The 19,144-nt window shown below is 39.8% G+C and overlaps 1 protein-coding gene across 1 annotated transcript in view; it reads left to right on the top strand.

The window, feature by feature from the left end:
• Positions 1-3,191: 3,191 nt before the first annotated feature.
• LOC117970870 (neurogenic locus notch homolog protein 2-like) overlaps positions 3,192-19,144 on the top strand; it is a 54,073-nt gene continuing 38,120 nt past the window's right edge. Inside the window, exons 1-2 of the mRNA XM_059008282.1 lie at positions 3,192-3,485; positions 5,138-5,210. Of these exons, the coding sequence (XP_058864265.1) occupies positions 3,425-3,485; positions 5,138-5,210 (134 nt within the window). The 5' untranslated portion in view covers positions 3,192-3,424. The remainder of the gene's footprint in view (positions 3,486-5,137; positions 5,211-19,144) is intronic.

Genomic DNA, 19,144 nt, shown 5'->3' with positions numbered 1-19,144 from the left:
AACAACAAACAAGTGGACTTTGGTTTGTCTTTTACTCAACATGGTTGATGTCTAAACCGAGACTAATATATATATTAGTATATATTATATTAATATATATTAATTTAATATAGGCATGTATAAGCTTGCACCGTTTTCTTTTCAAAAGTGAATTTCTTCACTTAAAAAGTCACCGTTTATAAAATGCTCTATCAACATTTCCCAATAGACGCTCGCTGGATAATGAAGAACCTGCTGTGTCGCGCTGGATATTTTGAAAACAAAAGTCACTTGATTGTATTACGCGTATGGCGACACCCCTGCCTTTGAAAGAAGAGGGGGAACCGCAGTACTGCTAACGCTCCCCACCCCCCGCCGGGAGACACAGCCTAAAACCGGGCTTTATTGTGATGCTAATCAGCCCTTTTGTCACGGAAGGCAAAGGCCTCTGTTTGGAATAATCATCGGCTACATACCTTACTACAGAACAGAGGGTGCATTGCAACGACAGCCTGCAACACTGTGTCACTACAGCGATGGCCAAAGGTTTTGCATCACCCTATATAATTAACTAATCTTGCTTCATAAAGTCGAATGAAACCGGCTGTATAATGTTACGTTAACATATTGAATTGCACACCGCTTTTGTAGTTTTCCCACACACCTAACGAAAAACTTAACATTAAATACTACTGTACTACTAGTATGTCTTCCGGTAGACCTTTTGCAATATCATTTTGTAGTTTCTTTGATGACAAGATGCTAAATAAAAGACCTAAATTACATGTTCATTTTTTTTAAGCATGTCTCAATCCTAAAATTCTTGGTGATGCAAATCTTTTGACCATAGCTGCACACACACACACACACACACACACACACTCCTAGGTACACTCAGAGTTGTTGCAGAGAACCTCATTCAAGAGCGCGAGCCGAGCTCTTTCCTACAAAGCAGGCAGCTACTGCAGCAGATTAAAACGGCAGCGCGTCCCGTGTGCAAAAAGGAGGGCAGAAATGTAAGTGCAAAACTAACTAGGCATAGTTTACAGTGAATATAGGCAGGGGTGTAGTGCTGGGGGGTCGCGGCGCAGCGCCGCTCCCCCACTTCTCTTGGGCAGGTAAAGCACCGCTTCCGTACGTCACGTGTAGAATATTGAACTGTTTTGCTCCTATTACTATACGGAGATATCCATGTGTATATAACCCATACAAATAAGCAAAGACTACAATAACCGTAAGAAACCCTTGAGAGATAAATAATGAAAAAAGTTTGAATATAGCGCGCGTGGTCTGGAACAACAGGTGTGAATAATGTAGAGAGATGAAGGGAACCTGTATCATCAACGCTGTGCGGAGGTGCCAGCGTTTTACAATTAGATGTTATAATTGGAACAGTTCTTATTTTTAGACCCATATATATGAAATGTTGTAGATAATATAATCTAAACATGTATTTAAAAGACACAGCTCAATCGCAACAGGCAAATAAAGGGTACCTGTGGCCTTGCGCATCTTTTTTTGCAAACGGATCCACTTCTGTTTCAAAACCTCAGTCTCATTCGCTCTGAAGCGTCTGCAATAGGACAGTGAGACATAAGAACATAGGTTTCCAGACGAGAGGAGGCCATTCAGCCCATCTTGCTCGTTTGGTTGTTAGTAGCTTATTGATCCCAGAATCTCATCAAGCAGCTTCTTGAGCTGATTCTGCACCAAACCATACAATATACGAGAAGAGGGAGTGAGGTAGTATTACGCATAGGAAGAAGAAGAAGAAGAAGAAGAAGAAGAAGAAGAAGAAGAAGAAGAAGAAGAAGAAGAAGAAGACGTGTATTAATATATGAAACTGGTTGTGAAAATATGTACATTATTTGTTTATTTATTTATCTTTAATATAAATAGCTGCAAGTCTAGTTACTTTACAATAATACCTCCGATTGTCTGAATTTTACAAATTGGTACACTTGTTAGCCCTTTCAAATACAGTAACTACTACTAATACACTGCGGTGTTGTAGGTTCAGTGATGCACGAAAACAGGTTTATCCATCCCTAACAAAACAATATCATAGAAACCGGATTTTGACCAGCTATATCCTTCAGCGTTATATATTCAGCATTACAGTGTATCATAGGACTTGAATAATTATATATATACTGTATATATATATATATATATATATATATATATATATATATATATATATATATATATATATATATATATATATATATATATATATATCTCTATCTCTCTCTCTCTCTATATATATATATATATATATATATATATATATATATATATATATATATATATATATATATATTTGAAGTAGGCTCAGACAAAAGCCCTTCAGCTGTGTAGAACGAAAAGTAAACACAGTGCAGAAAACCTGTTAATCTATTAACCTCTATATATAGGTTTTGAGGATATGTGGGTGGTGATGACATATAAGACTAATTTGTAATTGACTTCAATTTTTTTACAGGTTCAAATCACCCTAAGCCTAAAAAAAATGACACTTGTTGAAATGTTTAATAATAATAATAATAATAATAATAATAATAATAATAATAATAATAATGTTAGATGTTTAACTACAATAACTTACATATACACATTCCTTAAAAATGATATTAATAAAATAAAAAGTTTCCTTGTGTAACTATCATTAATATCATTGTTATAAACAAATAATAATATTATAGTTGTGGGTTGAGCTATAACGCCCAGGCAATAAACCAGGGAGCTGTAAAGCAACCATCTTCCCAGAGTCTATTTATTTCACTGGTTTGGGTTTAGAAATTCCACTCTGGTCTCTGGGGGCCAGATTATTGTTCTACTGGCTTTGGGCTCTCCAGGAAAGAGCTGCTAAGAAACAAAGCCCCGGCTTTTAAAACATAAAGTAGTCCCACCACTTTTTTTTTCTTTTATACTAAATGAAATGCACAAACAAACAAACAAACAAACAAATTCACGATTGAGACCAAGATGTTACACAAACATTACTCTCAAAGTCACCCGTAGTTAAAACTATATATATAAAATGTGTATTTACGTCTTACGTCTTACTCATCGTTTTAAACTCAAAACTCCCTGACTTGTCTTAGGCGGAAGGATCTCATTGTGCCAGGCAAGGAGGCGGAGTGATATCCCACTTGCGCCTGAACCGGAGTAAAGTAGGGAAAAAAAAGTTTTCAAAGTTCCATCAGAAGTTTTAGGAAAGGCTGGGTTACAGAGTCCGCTTGGAGGAGTAGCAGGCGGAACGAACGGCTCGTTTTTGCTTTGTACAACTACAAAAAGAAGAGAGAAAAAAGAAGATTTATGCTTTATGTCGCTGTTATCCACTCCGTGATTTTGTTCTGGGAATTTTTATTCTGCATGCATGTTTTTAATGGATGTATTATAACATTGTGAAGCGAAGAATCAGTTCAAACCATTTAGAGCAATGGGGAGTTACAGATTGTGGATTTTCCTGGGGATTCTGTCACTTTCTCGTGGCTGCAAAGGTAAACGTCACTTCTTAAAGATCTTTAAATCGTAGGATTAATACTGCTGTGCAATACATGTCAGGCGATCGTGCAACTTTTTTTTATAAATGGCCAATTGCTTGTAAAATATCATATTCATAATTGTGTGAGGTGCAAAATCTGCATAGAAAGATTGCTTGCAGCCCATCGCTTTTAGGTATACAGCAGCAAAAACGAGTTTGCACATAAGGAGGCATGCTTGTTTTCACGTTTGAGAAACGTGATTTTTTTCCCCGTTTGCTATCAAGCTGTAGCTATAACAAAATCTCCCCTTCCACCCCTTCTCTCTCTCATACTAATTGAACTGCAGCGTACCTAAAACCCAGCGCCTGTGTATCACGCACTTCTAAATACAACTTTGTAAAACATTTACAACTTATTTTTCTTTTTAATGTTTTTATTGTACAACAGTTTTTTTTTATTGTAGTCGGCCGTACTTTAGCACTGTTTTTTGTTTGGGTGCAAGGTCGTACGGTCCAGGTATTCCTGACATTTCTTTCCCATCTCAACGGGATACAGAAATTGTTCATATATATATATATATAATATATATATATATATATATATATATATATATATATATATATATATATATATATATATATATATATATATCCTGAGGCAGTAGTAAATTGAGATTTCGTCAAAGCGCTACAATGTATTGTGTGCATATATATATATATATATATATATATATATATATATATATATATATATATATATATATATATATATATATAATCCCCTTTTATTCACATCCACTTAATCTGCGATTTTCGACTGTCGCTTCCCCCTACAACTTGTGTTAGATGCATGTGCGAGTCTTTCCGGATGGTTTGGAATGGAATTTGTCTAGCCCTAAGGGGGGTCGGTACTAATGCTATGTTGCGGGCTAAGCATTATACATAATAACAGTTTTTAAATAACTGTCTCATAATGTTAGAGTCTAGTCAGAAATACGTGTCTGTGTGAGCTGCCGTTAAATCGTCATTATTTCTGTACAACATAACTCAATAACTGAAATGAAGTGCAGTTTTTGGTGCAGTGGACACCACTGCTTTACTAACGCACCCGTATATTATTCCTCAATGGAAAAACAGAGCAAACACGAAACTGAAAGAGTCGCTGAAAAAGTCCATTCACTTGCTAATTCAATCACGGCGAGTTTGCAGTTTTTTTTCCACAATTGTTTGAATAGAAACAGCAGATCTCCAACGCTATCTCCTTCTCGCCCAGTATACAAACATAACTGTTTCCTTGTTTGTACAGTGTACGATTAATATAATGTAGCGCATCCCAGAGACGGCCTTTCAAAGGAAACTGCCTTTTCACAAGAACTGGCCCTGCTTAGCAAATTGACTCAATACTAGATTTGGAATAACGTTCCTTTGCAAAAAAAAAAAAAACGGGATACTTTTATACAGAAAGGGAAAGAAAAAAAGCAGTTTAAAAAGAAGGCTGTGATTTTCTGACCGTTTACTGTTGGTCTTTTACTTAAAGAGTCCTATACCAAATGCTACACACTTCCTGTATACTTAAACCCAACCCATGACGTTTTATCACTGGCTTTATGTTTTAATTTTTGTTTATAAATGACATTTTTTTTTTACCATGTCCTTTTCTCTTTGCAGGTTTCAAATGCCAGGATAATTATAAACCCTGTGAAAACGGGGGTACGTGCGTTGAGAATCAATCAAGATGCGTGTAAGTGTTTTTTTTTTTTTTTTCCTGTTTACAACTAAAACGCTATTAATAATTGCATTGTTTACACAGTAATAACGTGCGGCCTATGCGGTTCCTAAAATCAGAATTTGACTTTGGTGTTTACGTCACAATGGTGCCCGGAGGCGACTTCTTCCCGCCAGATCTGCGATCTCTACTCATGACTTGATTCAACGATAATGGACTGAATAGAGCTGTTGCACAGGGACTGGGTGGATGGGACGTGGGAAAGAATCTCAGTCCTCAAACAAGAGCCTTAGCCACCGCATCAGCATATTGACTGTTGTGTCAATTAATGACTAGCGGAGGTGTGTGTTGGAGAAAGGAGTGAACGCCACTTCAATGAAGGCAATGTTGTTGTTGTCATGCTTTTGGTCACACATTTACCATAGATTACCCTGGTTTGCCATGTTAAGTAATCTGGTTTACCATACCTCTTGGGAAACTTGTATAAGGGTCTTACAATTTCCTCAACATGTTTCCTCGCTATTTTAGCTCGGTTGTAAATAGACAAGGCCGTCATGGCCGAAGTGAAGCTCTGCACACCTGATTACTGTTATCTCGTAGTGTTTGCTATTATGTATTTTGTGGATGTCTTACTTGTAAGTGGAGCAGGCAGTGTTCCAGACCCCAGTTGGTGCAGATTTACAATTCAGATAGAGCTATCTCACCCTGATGTGACCCTGTGTGTGCACCTCCACCCAGTTCACAAAGCAGTCACTGTAATATGATAACGGCTTAATTCCTTTACTTTACCTTACTTAAAACACACCTATAATAGCCCTTTAATTGCTGTTTAAGGGAGAGATGTTCCTGTTAGGTAAAGTAGCAGGGGTTGGTTTCAAGCTGGAGCAGTAATTCAAAACTAATGCTAAATTCAGAACTAATACAAGAACTTAGGGGTGCAAATACATGCTGTGTGAATGCAAACAGGAAATGCGCATGTACTGTCCCTGTTGGCTAGACCCTGGAGAATGTAATAAACTGATCAGTGGCAGTGCGAATGGTTAAGGTCGTGGTATTGTCCCGCGGATAAGCACTGTATACGTTTTGTGATGAAGTTGCGGTTCATATAGGATTTATAAAAGTTTGTTCGAAACGTTCTTCCACAGACAGTAGCACCGCCCCCACCACGATCGATTATTATTATTATTATTTATTATTATTTATTTCTTAGCAGACGCCCTTATCCAGGGCGACTTACAATTGTTACAAGATATCACATTATTTTTACATACAATTACCCATTTATACAGTTGGGTTTTTACTGGAGCAATCTAGGTAAAGTACCTTGCTCAAGGGTATAGCAGCAGTGTCCCCCACCTGGGATCGAACCCACGACCCTCCGGTCAAGAGTCCAGAGCCCTCACCACTACTCCACACTGCTGATTATAGTGTGTGGTACTTTCCTTAACATTGCCGAAACCATTCTGCACTGTGCTTGGCTATATTACGTGTTTCCACACACAAGCTCGCATGCACGCACACACACAGAGAGCTGATGTGCTTTTCCTTGAAGCACTGCCCCCTTCGCTATGCTTTGACCACAGTAGCCTTATTTTTGTATCCCTGTGCGTTTTATAATGGATGGGGCAAGGCTCACAAGAGCTGCTACCTTGAGGCACCTGAGTCCTTCTCCTCGGATTTCAATAGACTCAGTGATGGGGCGTGTTGTGTTCTTTCATGGGTGGAACAGTGAAGGTTTTGTCTGTCAGTGTGAGTGAGCGAGTGAGTCAGGTGTATTGGAGATAGCTGATCTTCTGGAATTCAAGCATAACAGGTGGATCAAGTATTGCCTGCAGCGACACACGCACGCACACACACACACCTGAGACACACAGGTGACCAGTTCTTTCACCCTCCCTCCCCCCTCCCCATTGTTAGGTAAAGGGAGGTTGGTTCGACAGTCATGAAACAGGGTCCGGATTCATTTTGTATTTTGCAGCGTTTGTGTCAAAGCGCCTCAATGCCATGCTTACGAAAAAGATGGCATGGCACTTATAGAAGGTTAACACAGTATTTTTGCAGTTTTCCCATGCTTTTTCCATGGTTATGCTATGCATTTACCATGGTTTGCCGTGTATTTTAATAGGCTTTACCATACCTCTCTGGGCTTTACCATGCTCACTTTGTTATGCCTTTACTATGGGGAAACGTTTATAAGGGGTAACTTATCTCTGCACGTTTTAGAATTTTCCAGGTACTGCTTTACCCGTTTACTTAGCTGCAGAGTTAGAGATTCATATCCTGTATTATTTGAGCACTCTGCTTTATCACAAACTTCAAAGTCGTGTAGGGCCTGGTAGTGCACTGAGTTTACAGACAAGTCTTTTCGCTATTGGTTCGAATCTGGCTATGGTCACAATTGAAGTGAGCTTAGAGCTCTCCTGTGTGGACAGCATTTGAATCCAGGGGTTCCCAAACTTTTTTTATTTTATTGGAGGTTCGCTCCGAAACGCAGAGAAAAAGTAGCCCGACCGGTCTGAAAAGGAGCCAAATGAAATGGCAGGGCACAGGAAAGCAGTGGTTGCATTTCAAAAGGTTTTCATTCAGCTGGGGTAACGTTTCTGTAATTACACACCTGTGTTTGGAAAGGGGACGGAGAACGTCAAACAGACTTCATAATCAGGCCAGTGCCCATTCAAAGGGACAGATCACTGCTTTGATTTAGTGGTTAATGATTTGGGCAGGGCAGCTGGCATTGGCTGGCTTCTCCTGAGGTCCAGTAATTATTCATTACTGGACCTCACTGGAAGGTGTGTACGTGCTCCCTCCATTCTGTGGGCTTCTGTATTTGCCTTAGCACCCACAATCCCTGGAATCAGAATAGCCTTTCTGATGGAAAAATAAGTGCTATTAAAACTGTTGACGTGGACAGTGAGGAAGGTCTTACTGTATTGTCATGTCAATTTACAGGTAAACTGTTGGAATGAACTGTTGCATTCTGCTCTTCTCTGTAACGCAGTACCAATGTATTTTTATAAGTGTTCGGTGTGCTGCCTCTAATCAAGCTGAGAATGTACTTCTCGCGCGTTCTCTGCTGTGTCAGGGGGTCTGTCACACAAAGAGTGCAAGAGAACGCGCGCTCTCAACTTGATTAGAAGCATCCACCCTTAGAAACACGTTACATGAAGTCATTCAATCTAAATAAAAAAAAAACAGACTGACGACCTGATATTAACGTGTTTAATCTGTTTTTTATAAAACCTGCTGTGCTTTAAACGTTCAGAATGCTTTGCCATTGACATTCTGAGTGTGAGATCCACACTCTCAGCGACATTATAAGTGTAGCTGCTACATAATGGGTTCAAAGTGGGGACGTGACTTATACATTATAGATGATAAATATGTTTTTTTGAAAACGGAGTGCAGAAGCTAGGACCTTAATGACCTGGATTGTAACAAGTGTAAGGAACAAGAAAAGGCAGTTCAGCCCCTCCTAGCATATTGATAGCCCCAGGACAGCTCTTCATACTGCAGTTTAAAGCACATGAAAGAGGCTTGGTGGTCCAGTGGTTAAAGAAAAGGACTCGATATCAGGAGGCTCCGAGCTCAGCCACTGACTCACTGTGTGTGACCCTGAGCAAGTCACTGAACCTCCCTGTGCTCCGTCCTTCGGATGAGACGTAAAACAAACAAGGTCCTATTGGAAGTGACTCTGCAGCAGCAGCAGTTGTTGATGCACAGTCTCTGTAGGTCGCTTTGGATAAAAGCGTCTGAAAAATGACTAATTAATAATAATGATAAATATGGATCTAAAAGCTTAGCCTCAGTAAACTAAACCCAGCTCCACTAAGCCAGTCGGCTCTTGAGCTGTGGCTGGGGTACTTGTTTGTGGGGGGGGGGGGGGGGGGGGAGCATGGATATGAAAGCATTGAAAGAGAAGGTTTAAAAAAATTCGTTTGGGGCAGGTTGGGGACGTTTTAGAGGCAGGTGACGAAATACAAAAAAAAAAAAAAAAAAAAAAAAAATCACATTCTAGCACAAGGAAAGCAAGCACCCAGCTGCCCTAGTGCTTTACTTTATCAAGTTTTTCGAACGCCTTTGTTGCTGGCTTAAGATTGCAGTTTATTGTCTAAAATTAAGAGCTGATTATGCTTTTATGTTACATGGGATTAAGGTAAGTGATAAGCCTTGCCAGTTTATGCACAAATAACCTTTTGCCCTGTTTGAAAAAGGGGGGCACACCTGATAAGCGCACATGCAAACAGTTCCTCGTTATTGTCCAGTCTTTGAGTGTTGCTCAGAAGGATTTAGAGTACATTTTGGGAAGCTGAACGAAAGCAAAGCAGGCAGGTTCGTTTTTCTGAGCAGAGCACGCTGTGGCGTTGCTGTTAGTGATGGTATTTCTGTAACGGGCCATTTGCACCATTTGCAAAGCGTCACCAATTTGTGACATTTTTGTCGTCTCAGGTTACACCCAGATAAGCGCAGAGTACACAACAGTCAAAAGATGATAGATACCGGCAGGGCTGCTTCTCAAATTGCATCCCATAAGCCAATTTTCTGGTTTGTTTTTGTTTTATTAAAGTTTGCTACAGCTGATTATTTGTCTTGCAAAATTATCTTGATAAGCTAGGTGATGCTTTCGAAAAAAAACTTATTTCTACGTCACGTTTCAATTAACCGTAACCCCAGATCACCCCCCAATAATTAATGTAGCCCCGCTTTGTTCTGTTGTTTGAACAGGTGTAGTGTTATAAAGTGGTACGTCGTCACAATGTGGTACGTGTACCAAAACTTGACCTGTGTAATGTTAGAAAGTGGTACTCTGTGAGATTTTGGTACAGGTGCAATCAATTGTGATGTGATGTGTTTTCCTATTGTCAAACAGAGGTACATTTACCATTAAATATATATTATTTTTTGCAAACCATTAATTATACATTATTTTGCAAACTTAAACTGGAAATTTATCTAAAAAGAAAAAAACAATTCACGACGAACAAGACAAAATGAGAAGTTCACCGCAAAGTTGCAGAAATAAAAAAATGTACAAGACGTGACGTATTTCATAGGATGAATATTCACATTCTGTTTTCTTGATGGTGGAAAAATATGGTAAATTCAATTTTAAAAAGATGATAAAGACCGAAAACAGCATAACATACCGGATTTGAACGGGCACGTCCGTGCTTTCTAAGCGGAAGTTCTTTAAAAGTTGTTTAGGCATGCGCGAGCATGCGCAGCACGCTGGGTACCACTTTTTTATCTGCGTACCAGAAAATAACGACACCGGTTTGATGCACTTCTCCTTTTCAGCTGGCAGCCTTCTCTTCAATCCTTAATTGCGCTGTAAAACCGTGTTTACATTACATGTCACAGACACTAGGGGTACAGGTTTTCTCACAGCCATTTCAGCTGCACGTGTCTCAGAACACAAACACTGACATGAGGGCTCACATCCTCCTAAACATAACAAGCTTGTGTGTTACACTAACCGCGGCTCTGCACGTTGTCAGCTTAGTCTTTACAAAGTGTCAAGCTTAAAAGCAAAACCTCTCGGAAGCGAGAAGAGCGTTTACTTTGCACGCTTTAACTGGGCAGAGAACTTCAATTGCTCTCTTCACACCGAGTCTAGCTTTTATCTTATTTTTATTTTGTTTCTTATGGATGGTGATGCCAGCTTTAACCCCATTAAGTACCAAATACAAAATCACAAAGCAAGTTGTGTTTATTTAAGCAATGTGGTGCGTTACCTTTAGACTTAACAAAATTAGAGTACGTTATCATTACAATGTCGTAAACGAGGCAACAGGTGGATGCCAGGTAGAAATGCTCCAACAAATAGCCGGTCCTCAACTCAGTGAGGACAATGGCACTTAATAGGATGAGCGTTTTCAAAAAGCAGTTAGGTGACCATATGGCTCTGTGTTCACTGGGACAGCTTGGGACAGTTCAGGCTTTTCAACTCTTGAAGGAAAGAATGGTACCCGAGACAGGTCAAACGTACCAGAATGCATTGGGTTGCGAGTTGAAAAGCGAATACTTTTAAAGAGCGACATTTACATTTGTGTTCGTGACACCCCACCTTCTCAAGCTGTCTGCGTTTCTGTTTTCTTTTTTTTTTTTCCTGTAGAGGAATTTTAGAATTCCATTCCTGTTTTAGGAGGGTCTGCTTGTTTGTTAGCGAGCGCTGTGTGCCAGAGAGCGAGTGTAAATGTAATCTGCGTGTAAACAGCATTTGCTACTTATTCTTTCCTTGTCTCAGGAAGGCTGATGTTGTTTTGTTCCCAGCAGAAGAGACAAGAACAGAAACTTCTTTCCTAATCATATTTTGGCAAGACATATGGAACGTTAACAGGCATAACTGTTTGTATATCTAAAAATAAAAATAAAAAAACTTAGCGAGGAGACGAAGATTCTGGTATTCGCGTATTATTAAGGTTAAGGTTTTGAAGTCACAAGCTGTAAAATAGTTTTCAAACTAAATAAGCGGTTTCTCGCGTCCCCTGTTATGCTGTCTATATTGCACAGCAGGGTTTGACTAATGAAGTGCTAAGCTGAGCTTCCACAAGGGTGGAAATACACACACATACAAACACACACTTCTACTGAGGTTCATTCTCCATAACTTGGAGTGCCTGGTTAGTATAGAGGAAGTAAACTATTGTAAAAGCAAAGCAGTTAACATTTAGTGATAGTAAAAGGATATGAAAGCACGGCAAAGAGTAGGGAAGAATAGTTGAGTACGGTAAACTGCAAAACAGTGCATTCTTTAAATCATTAAATTAGTTAATTCTATAGGGAGATGCAAAACATTTGGCTATAGCTGTAGTTTAAATATTTCTGACTCAAGTTTGCACCCAAAATAATGTGTTGAAATGAAATAGATATTGCCAGCGTAACAAAACAAACAAACTGACTTTTGTTCTTTTAAATGAAAGCAAGAAAATACAGCAGGGATTTGATGCCTTTGCCAAGAAGCTGTTTCATTGCCCTTTATAACATTCAAAACAATTATGTCATAATTAAAATTCCACAGTGTGGGAGCAAAGTCCAAAGGGAAAAAAGACATGGGAGTTTTATGATTCGTTCATTATGTGCAGAATAATTAAAATGGAGCAACTACATGTCAAATGCTTGAGGAAAAAACACAAGCTAACCGTATAAAATATACTGCAGTCTACCCCAGTATGGTAAATGCATATGAGATTAGGTTAATTGCAAAATGCAATCTTGCAAATTCGTATACCAGTGGGCATACTATAAAAATACAAGACTATTCTTTGTTGGTCTGCAGTCGTTTCATTGTTAGTCTGCAGTCTGCTTAACTTCATAATATAATCGCGCCACAATTATTTGTAAAGGGCTATTTATTGATAGGGAAGTACAACGTTATTGGATTGGAAAGTCCAATACTAATTTTCTGCTCCCTCCCTTTGCTTCACCTTCCAGTATGCAAGACAACGAAAGGGTTAACAATCCATGTAAATGTGTTTCTTTTTCAGCACCGTACCAGAGTGTTTACTTAACAAACACACAAGACAGATCTGGGAGTTTGCCTGATCTTGCTGTGCTGTAAATACAGCCTCATTATCGTGACTATTTTAAAAGCATATTCCCATATTGCAGGTCTGACCCTGAACGCTCACTCATTTTATTACATGTTATGCTATTTATCGCTGCTCGCGTCGGGGAAACATTTGATTCCAATTACCCTCTGACTGGGAACAGCGGAAGACATACTGCAGCGAGGTCCTCAGAGCACCCATGAAAAGGAAATAGCAAGTTTACGAAAGAGATTGCTTTGGCAAAGAAAATATTTTCCCATCGTACCGAGGGATCTGTGGTCTGGGCTGGAGGTCTTGATGGGTGTTGCGATAGGGTCATCCTATCAGGTAATATTTGTCTAAAAGGATTACAAATGAGGCTTTTGCAAAGAGAACACTTTTTTAATTTTGTTCTATCAATGGAAAATATCTCTGTCTTGAAAGCGCTGGTTTTGTGTGACCTTGACTTTAATAGCCCTGTACACTGGGCTGCTTTTGTGAATAAAGTTTGCATGTTGACTTGGGTGAAACTAGAGGGCAGGGAGGCAGTGTGGCTTAGTGGTTAGAGCCTACAGATTAGTGCATAGATAAGCAGTGAGGCCTAGAGACTACAGCCGAAAGATTGTCAGGTAAGTAGAGTGGCTTAGTGGTTAGAGCCGAAGGACTGGTACATAGGTATGCAGTGTGGCTTAGTGGTTATAACTAAAAGACGTCTGCACAGGTAAGCAGTGTGGCCTAGTGGCTAGAGCCAAAGGATTGTGAGGCAAGCAGAGTGGCTTAGTGGTTAGAGCCGGGAGACTGGTTCATAGGTAAGCAGTGTGGCTTAGTGGTTAGAGCCGAGGGACTGGTACATAGGTAAGCAGTGTGGCTTAGTGGTTAGAGGGGAGAGACTCACATAATTGCTCCTCTTGTATCTGTTGATACCACTTCCCCAGAGCGACAGTATTAACCAGTTCAAAGCTATTCTCCGCAGAGACCCAGCTTGTGTCCAAACTTCACCATTGAGTCCTGGCAACGCCGGCACTGCTAGCAGCCTGGAATCCCCTATGTGGTTCAGCGGTGTGGGCTGCTAATGTCAGGTTTTTACTATGTTGTGTCGTTTAAGATCAGAGCGTCGGGTGTTGCAGGAAAAGCAGCATATTTGCCAGAATCAGAATGTGAAGGCGTTGGTGGTTTTGTGGGGAGACTGTGCTGTGGTCAGGGCCAGAAAGGGTACTGGTTTGGATTCCTCTATAACGGTCCCAAATAAGAATCAATACTTTGTTGTCGAATGGTTTTAATTAAGCTCTCAGACATAGAGCTTTATTGGTATTATTATCATTATTATTTTTTAAACTGCACCACATTTCTTATGACTGAGTCATAGACCACCCAAGTATGATCAGCACTAAAGTTAAAGCCTCTGTTCTCAGGGTTTGCTGAAGTCACACTGGCTTTGGTGCAATTTCAGAGCCCCCCCCTCCCCCCCCCGACAACCTGCATTCAAACCAGCGTGGGCTGTCTGTCCCAGATGTCTTGTCTTCTTTAACCTGTGTTGCAACTTAAAGCCAGGGTTAAATACCATCGCTCCATCCATTCATTCAATCTTTTTTTTTTTCTTTAACAGTGCCAATAGGATCTGTAAATGTCACGAAGCAGACATAGGATTAAAGTCTCAAATGAAAGACAACACAATGTCCACCTCCCCATAGCATGCTGATGTATTGTCTGAGCTCAGACCTGAAGGGTACTGGAGGGGAGAGAGAAAAGAGACGAAATGCACCCACCGCCACCCCCCTTACACTACCCTACAGTACAGCGCAGCACTGACCTACCTTTGGGTGTGTTTTCCCACCTCATTCACATACTAATCAAGACGACCATGTTAAAAACTTCGAGTTTAAAAACGGAAGCCTTTTCCTAGCGTTATCGTTTTTCCTAAATGCTTGGGTGTTTTTTTTTTTTCCGTCAAAATATGTGTAGTAGTAACTCGACGGTACTCGCACACTTAATTTATACCTGCTTTCCTTTGCTGTCTTCCACAACAAAACCCTTATGGTCACGGACGCATTCTTCTGCGGTTTCTGTGTGTAGCCATTTTTTTTACATTTTGCCACAATTTGCAATTCTGTTTTAAATCCTCCACATCTTAACTGTAATACAGCTTTAAATCCCGCGAACAAGCCTCCACCCTGATTGTAATCTCGTTTTAAATCTCGCAAGCGGAGTCTCCAATAGAAATGTAGGAATGTGCTGTCACTCAGTAGTTGGGGCGGGTTTAAAAGTATTCAGAACGAATCAGTGATAGATACAAGTTAGAAAGGAGGGACATTTTTTTGTATTTTTGGGAAATAGGGGTGTTTATTGTTAAATTTGTATTGTCTATACACTGCTTTCATTTTTTTGTATCGGGAGTGTTTTATCATGTTTTATTGGTTAACACAGAAAATCAGTAGCCTTAATTATAAGTAGTTCCTACCCTTGTGCCCTTAGTGCAACTATTGAACACCCAAATACAGAACCCCTGCATTGAAGATCATTTGGGGAGGTTTGGCTCAAAAAAACCCAAAGTTAAAAACAGGTTTGCCAACCCTGCCCTGCATCTGTTCATTAAAAGTTGTATTATCTGTGTTATGAAGTCATTCCCAGTTAATAGTTAGGGTGCAGTTGCTCTTTATTTCCAAATCTGGTTTTAGATCTAACTGCATTGCTTCAGAATCCTTTTGCAACAAGACAATTAGACATTCATTTCAGGAGTGTGGTTCAAATACAGTACGCAAGACTGACCCTTGTCTTCAGTTTATGATTTCCCTGAAACCAATATATGCCATTGGGCAACAGGTTTTTTATCTTCTGAACAATAAGTAACCATCCGTGGACCTTTGAATGCTATTACCTAATTTTAGACAATAAAATATGAAAAACAAGAAAAAAAAAGTTTTTTAGAGTTACGGAAAAACATTTTAAGTTATTATTTTTTTCTTTAATAATAATGTTTTTTTTTTTAAAAAAAAAAAGCTACAAATAAATCATGCAAAACCCTGGTTAATCTGTACCTGTGCACTTAGTGTTTTTATAGTCACTCCAAGCTAAAGATAAAAATCAAGATGAAAGAAACAACATAACATAAGGCACATATGCAAATGTTATTGAAGACCTTTACACTTTGAAGTGGAACGCCGGGCTCAATGGTAACTGGTGTCAGGCTTCCACTATTAATGTTATCAACAGCATCTAACTACCCCGCCTACCCTCTTAAAAATAAAAGCACATTACAAAAACAAGAAACAACGGCAGTACTAAAGAGATTACATTTTAACTTTAAAAATGAAGCCGCTCGGGAAAGGCTCAGCAGTGCCATTTCTTCCTCAGTATGTGTGAAACAGTGGGAGAGCCCTGTCGACTGCTCCCCACCCCCAATCCTTGCTCTTGGTTGGCATGGCGACCATGAGGCCTGTTTGTTCTGCTGTCCCTTAGGCCTGAAAATCTAGCTGAGCGCTGAGTTCACCACACACCAACCCCAGACAATGAAGTGCTGATTACTCTAGGCCTTTTATCTTGACACACAAAAAAAGAAGAAACTTGCCCTCCCCCAAAACCTTTAGTAAAGGGTGGACGAAGAATAAATCTATTACTACTAATAAATCAATAGCAAATGTATTACCAGTGTGTGTGTGTGTGTGTGTGTGTGTGTGTGTGTGTGTGTGTGTTAGGCTAAGGGTGAAGGGAGAGGAAAGTGTATTTTATTTTTTTTGTAATTTCTGTGGTGAAGTATTGAAAACAAGCCTGATACTCTCACAACAGAACCCTGCTTTCCGTGAGGCGTAGGCCCAAAACTACAGCTGCAGTGTGTGGGGGATTGCTAATCGACGTTCTGTTTCCCTGATCTAGAACAATGTGGATTCTACAGTTTGAACACTTTTAAACTAGCCATATGTAGTCTACTTTCAAGTACTGTATAATGCACTTCTTAGTATTTTGTTGGCCCTTCTGTAGTCCTTTAGACTGAAGACGCCTGGGCACAAAATCTAAAGCAATGAGGGTCCAGGTTTTTGCCACATCATCTTTCAGTTCCTGCCAGATTGTCTGATTCTCTGGGAAGCAGTATTTGGCTATCGAGACCTATCACAAATATCAACAATTGGATGGTTGATTCACCATTACTAAGAACAGGTTTATAACTTTGTGTAGACATTCTTTAGTGTACAAAAGTGCCTTATGTTGGTCACATATATATTTAAAAGAAAAGCTGATCACTGTGTTAAAGATCAATTCAGATGAGCCCACCAAGGGCGTTTAAATAAAAGCAGGTACGGGCTCTGCTGGGAGACCAGGGCAGTGTTGGTTATAGTCCCAGTTTCTCAAGGGGGATTCGAGGATGCTTAGTGGCAGGTGGGTGGTTGGGCTTGTTCTCAGTCTGGAAACTCTCCCGCAGTGAACATTCATGGGTCAGTGAGTGGGAGTGATCCACAGACTGTGAATTCAATTAGGGGTTCACTGACAGAGCGCACCTGAAACCCACATTGTTCCTAACTAAGTAACTGCAAAGCAACCCAAACCGACAGAAAGGCAGCCAAGCAAAGCTGGCTCAGAATTGAGAAATAATCGAAGTGTTAAATAAATTTGGTGACCCCCCCCCCTGCCCCCTCTTTTGGCTGTTGAATAGTCTGTTTTTTTATGTCCTATCAAAATTTCTCCAATCTTAACCTCTTAACCTCCATACTCTATTGACCTAGCTGTCTGTCAAGAACCAAGCAACAATAAAAAAAAATACCATCAGTCAGCATCTGTCATCTGCACCAAGTTCTTTTGCAGGTGAACGGTGGCTGTGCTTTAGTTACAGTGGTTTTTAATGGACTATTGAAGGGGCAGTACTGTAGAGATGGATCGCTGTAGGAAACCTGTAACTCCAGAGACATAGGCTCTGTGTCAGCAACAAATTCTGCCTTTGCAAACTAGCTGACAGTCATTAGGCTGCGTTGTGGTTTATCTCGCTGCTCAGTCCTCCTGTCAAGATAACGGATGGCCCTTGGGTGTTAATTAAAGCACCCATGGGCGTCAAAGGTAAACAGTCACACCTCAAAGGGGGAGGTCAACATTGAAGTCTTTTTGAGCAAATCTGGTATCGGGATACAATGTTAACCAGCATTTGTATAAAAAGGTGCAATAAATTATTACAAACTCAACAGCCAGACTGTGTTACATGTGTCCCGCGTCTAGTGACCGCATTATCACATTTAAAAGAGGCGTAAAACACAAGCAAAGTTTAAAGTTCAGCAGCTACACCCAAAAAGAGTGGTGCAATATTCAATCAACCTGGGTTGAGGTTTCAGATTAATCTTAAAATCCCAGAGGAAGTGGATTTCATTCCCGTGACGAGCCTACACTGCTATCTCATCTTTGAGTTTAATCTCTACAGCCCCTCAGTGCGTTACATGCCCAGTAAATGAAAACAATCAGCTTCTTTTTTTCAGCCCGTCATTCGGTGGCATGCTTGTGTGGGGAATCAAACTTCTTTATCTTTATCCTTTATCCTTGAGACGAGCACTAAAACATGAATTAATAAACTGCTGGCGTTTTGAGATAAACGCACATTTCAAACATAATTACCATATTCTCAAGAGGACGGAGAGGTCAGCGGTTTGAAAAGCTGGACGACGTTTCAGTTTTAAGACAAAGGGAGACATGCACGCTACGCTTAGGAATGTGCTCCACTTTTGTTGTCTAAAGAACAAACAACTAACTGCAAGAGTTTCCAGACTAATTCTGTTTGTTAAAGCCGTTCTGTAACGCAAGTCGAATTGACTAGAATGAAGAAATATCGCAAAAGTCTACCGGAAGCCATAGTAGTAGTACAGTAATTCATGTTAGATTTCGGAACGTCAGATTTTTCAATTTGTTTCAGTTTTTCATGAAGCTGAAAAAAAAAAAAGCGGTATGTAATTCAACATGTTAACGTAAAATTATTCAGCAGGTTTCATTCGACTTTATGAGTTCATTGTATAAGGTGATGCAAAATGTTTGGTCAGAGCTGTGCCATTTCAGCAAAGGCAGCTGTTTTGATTTGACTCCTTCAACATTTATAATTTTATTTTCATTTTTGAAAAGACATTTCAGCAGCTGTTCCAAGGACATGCATATTTTACTTACAAACCACATTTGAACCCAGGTCTCCAGAACTGAAAGCAGTACATTAATCCACTGTACTGCCTCAAACTCCAGCTTTTAGGTTTTTGAAAACTTGATGGAGGATCTCCTAACTAGCACTAAGAGAGAGTTCTGAAGTTTACAGCGTCTGAATTCTGAAGGAATTTTTTAACATGTATTTTTTTAACGTTAGGATAAGAGCGACCCCAATTTGATTTACACCGCGTGTCAAATGAATGCTACGAAGAGAGGTTCCTCGTTAATGATGACAGATGTTAACATCTGCGGCACACAGCC

The sequence above is a fragment of the Acipenser ruthenus genome, chromosome 36 (assembly GCF_902713425.1).
Source record: "Acipenser ruthenus chromosome 36, fAciRut3.2 maternal haplotype, whole genome shotgun sequence".
NCBI lineage: Eukaryota > Metazoa > Chordata > Actinopteri > Acipenseriformes > Acipenseridae > Acipenser > Acipenser ruthenus.
The sequence above is the reverse complement of the archived record's forward strand: the minus strand, read 5'-3'. Positions and strand labels throughout refer to the sequence as shown.